We start from the raw sequence: 6,255 nt of genomic DNA, 5'->3' as shown, positions 1-6,255 counted from the left end.
TCCACTTTCTGTTTGTACTGTTTGTTCAGATCAGCCAGATTAACCTTATCTCATAATTACCTTATCTCATAATTGCCGTATTGTAGCAGCCCGCCTCGGTCAAAGGTAAACAACAAGAGGAGGGGAAAAACACCCTTGAGATTTGTTTACGTATTAAACAGGGCTGCACTGAATTGGGCCATAGATAGGTCAGCAATAAAATAAATAATGATTTAGGAATAAATTAACCTTCATCAACAAAAATACATATTAAAAAGTGTATAGCACATTCACTATGTGCAATAAACATGCCTTCAGATGTGCCGGGGCACATGGTGTATACATATGAAACACATGGAAGGGTAGGTTTGGGATCAACAATATGTTTTATATACAGTTTGCTTGCATATATGTGGTAGCTGAATGCAACATACGTAGCGGGCACCTCACCACGCATTCTGTGTTGCCATGGCAGTGCTTGATTACATCACCCGGAACCTCACGGATCCTTCGAGCACCAATCAGGCGTTGGCAGACAGGATCGGGGGATCTCTCATGAGAGATCTGGCCAGACTCAGGGATCTGCAGAAGGCACTGGAACACGCAGAGGGCGCGCTGAAAAGCACACACAAGCTCAACCACCAGAGCCAGGCCACACTCAGGAGGCTACAGGTAAGGCAAGGCCACACACAAGCTCAACCATCAGAGCCAGGCCACACTCAGGAGGCTACAGGTAAGGCAAGGCCACACACAAGCTCAACCATCAGAGCCAGGCCACACTCAGGAGGCTACAGGTAAGGCAAGGCCACACTCAGGAGGCTACAGGTAAGGCAAGGCCACACTCAGGAGGCTACAGGTAAGGCAAGGCCACACTCAGGAGGCTGCAGGTAAGGCAAGGCCACACTCAGGAGGCTACAGATAACGCAAGGGGGAGCTTAGGAAGGCTCCGATCCTGAACCATTAGTATCAACATCAGATCCTGCATTCACTGAAGAAAACATGCTTAGATCCAGCACTGTTTGTGTCCATATCTGACCTCTGACATTAACTGAAGAAAAAACATCTCTCATGCAGATGTTAATGTGGCAGTTAGCACGCTCAGTTAGCATTTGGTTAGCTTAGCTGTACTTTACTGCTTAACTTAGTGCGAGTTGAATGTGATTGGTGTCTAAAACAAGCTTGGGTTCAGCTGATTCACTGCACAGTAATGGGGCTAAAGTGGCCATGTGACTTCATCCGCAACTTGCGAGTTTAAAAGAGTGTTGACTCTAAACACTTAAGGACAGAGCAGTTGGCCCAGTGGCCTTAATGTGCAACACAAACCTCAGCGATCTGGGCTCCCTTGTGTCCCCATAGCAAGCAGACCATAGATCATGTGTTAATATGTGCATGTGTTAATGTGCTGTGTTGAGTTGTGGATGCAGTTACACTGGTGGACAATGTTTTAAGCTGGTCCTTCACAGACAACTACAGTTAACAGAAAGTTTGTGTTCATTCAATGTATGCATGCATGTATCTATGTATTAATGGCGTTATGTTTACCAGAATCCCTGCTGTAAAGTATAAAGTACTGCTTATTCCCTCCTTTGTGCGTCTCTGCTGCGCTGTGTCAGTCTCGCGCGATGGAACTGAGGGAGTCGAAAGACTCCGTCACCTCCGGCCTGCAGATGACCAGACAGCTGCTGGGGAATGTGTCTGACCAGCTGAGCATGATGCAGGACATTAAGACAGTACGTCCACACACACACACACACACACACACACACACACACACACACACACACACACACACACACAGTGCCCCAGCTGAGTATGATACAGGATATTAAGACAATTAAGTCACCCTACGGTCTTACTCCAACAGGGGGAAAAAAATCTTGTATAGGACAACACACACAACACATCACACGCACGCACTCACACACACACGCACGCACGCACGCACGCACGCACGCACGCACGCACGCACGCACGCACGCACGCACGCACGCACGCACGCACGCACGCACGCACACACGCACACACACACACACACACGCATTTACAAACATTACAAAATGTTTTCCACTTCCCTACATTATGTCTATAAGGTCAACTAGTGGTTAGAAATGAATCTTAGAGTCTCTTAGTGTCTGCTGCCAAGTAAATGCATTCTTGGGCTGGATGCCAAAACCTTTTTTTCTTTCTCTCTCACTCCCTTCCTTCTTCTCTTTCTCTATTGCTCTGAATTCCTTCTTTCCCTCGTCATTCTTGTCCCCTTCCTCCCTCCTTCCCTTATTTAGGAATATGAGCATCTGGCAGCACAGCTGGATGGGGCAGAGAGCGATCTTGTTAAGAAACTTGGCTCCCTTTCCTCCTTGGCATCAGTGGCGGGTCTTGTGCAACAGGCTGAGATTCACGCTCGAAACCTCAGCGATCTGGCCATGGCGCTCTCCATGTAAGCCTCACTGGGCTCACTTGTGTCCCCATAGCAAGCAGACCATGGATCACGTGTTAATGTGTGCATGTGTTAATGTGCTGTGTTGAGTTGTGGATGCAGTTACACTGGTGGACAATGTTTTAAACTGGTCCTTCACAGACCATGGATCATGTGTTAATGTGTGCATGTGTGTGCTGTATTGAGTTGTGGATGCAGTTACACTGGTGGACAATGTTTTAAACTGGTCCTTCACAGACCATGGATCATGTGTTAATGTGTGCATGTGTGTGCTGTGTGAGTTGTGGATGCAGTTACACTGGTGGATATTGTTTTAAGTTGGTCCTTCACAGACCAATACAGTGGACAGAAAGTTTTTGTTCTTTCAATGTATGCATACATGTATCTATGGACATTTATACAGTCCATATGTTAAATGAGTGTATGCTTGCATGTATGCATGCATGTATGTATGAATGTATGTATGAATGAGTACATGCTTGCATGCATGCATGCATGTATGTATGTATAATTGCATGTGTGTATGAATGAGTGTATGCATGCATGTATGTATGAATGTATGTATGAATGAGTGTATGCTTGCATGCATGCATGTAGGTATAAATGTGTATGTATAATGTGTGCATGCATGTTTGAATGCATGCACCGTTTAAAACATTAACTGTCATATTTATTTATTAACTCTTAACATTAGCATTAACATAATAACATAGTTAATGGTATGCATCCCCTGGAGTGAGTTAAGGGACTCTCCATGTTATTCATTGTCTAGTAAGCACACACACACACACACACACACACACACATATATATCAACAGTATCAACAGTCCTGAAGGCATCTCCTTATTTCTGCCACAGGAAGCTGAGTGTGTGTGTGTGTGTGTGTGTGTGTGTGTGTGTGTGTGTGTGTGCGTGCGTCTCCTTATTTCTGTCACAGGAAGCTCCAAAGCGTGGTCAAAGGCTCAAATGTGCACCACTTCTTCGAGGTCATCAGGGCGTACACAGATATTATTGAGGCCGTAGAGAAGGCGGAGACTGCAGCCAGAGAGGCCAAGGAGGCGGCAGACAGTGCACTGGAGGTGAGTGTGTGTGTGTGTGTGTGTGTGTGTGTGTGTTTATGTTTGTAGGTGTAAGTGGATGTGTTTGTCTGTTTCTGTGAGTGTTTGAGTGTGTAGCTGGGTGTGTTTGTCTGTCTTTTAGTGTGTGTTTGTATAAGAGTTTCATTATTGAGTGTCCACTATTTGACCTGAGACAGGCTCTTGTCTGTAATGTTCTTCTTCTGAGAAACACAGTAATGGTCAGTTCTTGGAATCCCATATTCTAACCGCTGTTTGTGTGTGTGTGTGTGTGTGTGTGTGTGTGTGTGTGGGTGTGGGTGTGGGTGTGGGTGTGTGTGGGGGGGTTGTGTGTGGGGAGAGCCACTAGGAGAGCAGGTTTATGCCTTTCAAATGTCTGTTAAATTCACTTATGTTCATTTTTATATAGTATATATAATAACAGTGTGTTAACACATAATTATGGTCCTTTTTATATGCAGTACCATAGAAACAATATGACCTTTAAATATGTTGAAGGGCATTATGCCATTTTAGCATAAAATCTATATGCAACTCTTTACCACAGATGTATTGAACATGACATGTGTGATTCCTACATGTTTTTAAGTCCTTTTCCATATGCGAGATGATAGTTGATCGTTAAAGCACAGCAATGCTTCTCAGAAGCATATATAACAACCTACATGTCCCTGATGTAAAATCCTGAAGTCAAGAGTCATAAACAGTCTTATTTGTTTAAGAGCATTAAGTTGAATTAATAAAGTTAACTCTTATTCGTTTAGGAGCATTAAACACTAGTGCTCTGAGATGTCTTGCTTATGAAGAGTGTCTATGTACCACAAAGCACTAATTTAGGACGTGTGTGTATCGTGTGCTGACTGTCCGTATTTGGATTAAGGATGTGACGAGGCAAAACCTTATCAGCCGAGCCTCGAGCCTGATTGTGGATGCAAAGAAGCCTGCTGTCCAAAGCCAAGGAGCAGAGAAGAACCTGAATGGTATATTTCTAAGATTTCATCTGATTTGTTTGTTTTGAGAACCACTGACCCACAGTTACACTCTGCCCATTCTCACAACCTTAGAAGTAAATTGAATTGAACTGAATTGAATTTCAGAATTACATCCTAACATTCATAACCTTTTTTTGTGTCTGCCTGTGCCTGAATGTGTACAAATGGAGAGCTCTTTTTTTTCATGGTGTTCATCCCACCTCTTTTGCGATGCAGACACGGCAGAGGAATTGGGTTCACAGCAGGAGAGAGTCGGTCGGGTAAAGGACAAGATGGCCGCCCTCTGGAGGGACCTACAGGCCAGCCAGCAGAACCTCAGCATGATCAACAGAGGTCAGCTTGCCCTGTGTGTGAGCGTGTGAGCGTGTCTGTGTGTGAGGATTATAAAATCTAGACAGATGTATCACTTAGAAGGGTCACATTTTCTCCATTGAGGGTTTGATAAATCAGAATCAGAATCAGAATTGTATTTATCATAGGTGGGCTGTACATCCTCTGTGTGTTACACCCAGTGTGTTACACCAGAGAGTTAAAGATCCCTTCCCATCTTGAGGGGCACGACTACGCTTGCCGGGATATGTGCACGTTGTGCGAATGCAGACTTTCTGAAGTGTCCTGAAGCCCTAATGCTGACATCATCCCTACAGACAAAAAGGCACAATAAAATCCCCTTTATTTGTTCTGTTGCGAAATCATCCACAGCCTGTTGCGCAATACCAGACTGCTTTCCATTCTCCATTTTTCTCAGGTGACACAGACGCTCTCCTGAACTCCACCAAGGCAGCTGTGTCGTCCGCCGAGGCCAGGGTCAAGGCCATGACGACTAGACTGCAGGAAATCAGTGCTGGCCTGAAGAACATAAGTGTCCCATCTGCGGGGGCCGGATCGGGGGGTTCGGATCTGGACGGGGTGCTGAACCAGGCAAACAATGCATGTGAGTCCCACACAGGCCCCTGGGTCTTAGCACCCTCTGGGTTAGGTGGCCACAGGTGTGACGAGGGCTCAATTACTGATAAAAGTATGGATAAAAGTATGGAGCAAGGGGGGAAGGCCTGGGGTAAGGGGGGAACGCCTGGGGTAAGGGGGAGGCCTGGGGTAAGGGGGGGAGGCCTGGGGTAAGGGGGAGAAAGGCCTGGGGTAAGGGGGGAGGCCTGGGGTAAGGCCTGGGGTAAGGCCTGGGGTAAGGGGGGAAGGCCTGGGGTAAGGGGGGGAGGCCTGGGGTAAGGCCTGGGGTAAGGCCTGGGGTAAGGGGTAAGGCCTGGGGTAAGGGTAAAAGTGTGTGTGAGAGGGGAGTGTCTCACCTAGCCAAGCATAATGCCTTCACTATGGGACCAGAGTTCAGAGTTCACAGTCTAAAACAATGAAAAAACAAAAGGAAGAGAATATATGTCAGGTCTGTACAGAGCCAACCCATACTGGGTTAAATATGCTCCATGCTGTTGTTCATTCCGATAGTTTTACTTTCGACTTTCGATTTTACTTACTTACATTTTAGTGCCTTTTATCGTCAATGGGAGGAACCTAAAATATGTTAGAGGTGTTTAATATAGATGGACAAATGACTATTCCAAACAAATGTTGCAATCTGGGCCAGACCAGACAGCGATGTGGAAATGATATGCAAAGACAAACAAACAAATGAAAGGGAACACAATGGTGGGCCCTCGAGACTCTGTTCCTCTCTCCTGTTCCTCAGTTCCCTGCCTTTCTATTTGTACCATCCCACTGCTACAGCCTGAGCCAACAGCTTACTGCCAACACTGCATTCCT

General features: G+C 45.8%; 1 protein-coding gene across 1 annotated transcript in view; it reads left to right on the top strand.

Moving 5' to 3' along the window:
- LOC116218268 (laminin subunit alpha-3-like) overlaps window positions 1–6,224 on the top strand; it is a 9,527-nt gene extending 3,303 nt beyond the window's left edge. Inside the window, exons 5-12 of the mRNA XM_031559451.2 lie at window positions 455–651; window positions 1,593–1,709; window positions 2,262–2,416; window positions 3,355–3,496; window positions 4,374–4,473; window positions 4,702–4,818; window positions 5,234–5,474; window positions 6,182–6,224. Coding sequence (XP_031415311.1) covers window positions 455–651; window positions 1,593–1,709; window positions 2,262–2,416; window positions 3,355–3,496; window positions 4,374–4,473; window positions 4,702–4,818; window positions 5,234–5,474; window positions 6,182–6,224 — 1,112 coding nt within the window. The remainder of the gene's footprint in view (window positions 1–454; window positions 652–1,592; window positions 1,710–2,261; window positions 2,417–3,354; window positions 3,497–4,373; window positions 4,474–4,701; window positions 4,819–5,233; window positions 5,475–6,181) is intronic.
- Window positions 6,225–6,255: the final 31 nt, after the last annotated feature.

The sequence above is a fragment of the Clupea harengus genome, chromosome 1, assembly GCF_900700415.2.
Source record: "Clupea harengus chromosome 1, Ch_v2.0.2, whole genome shotgun sequence".
Lineage (NCBI taxonomy): Eukaryota > Metazoa > Chordata > Actinopteri > Clupeiformes > Clupeidae > Clupea > Clupea harengus.
The sequence above is the reverse complement of the archived record's forward strand: the minus strand, read 5'-3'. Positions and strand labels throughout refer to the sequence as shown.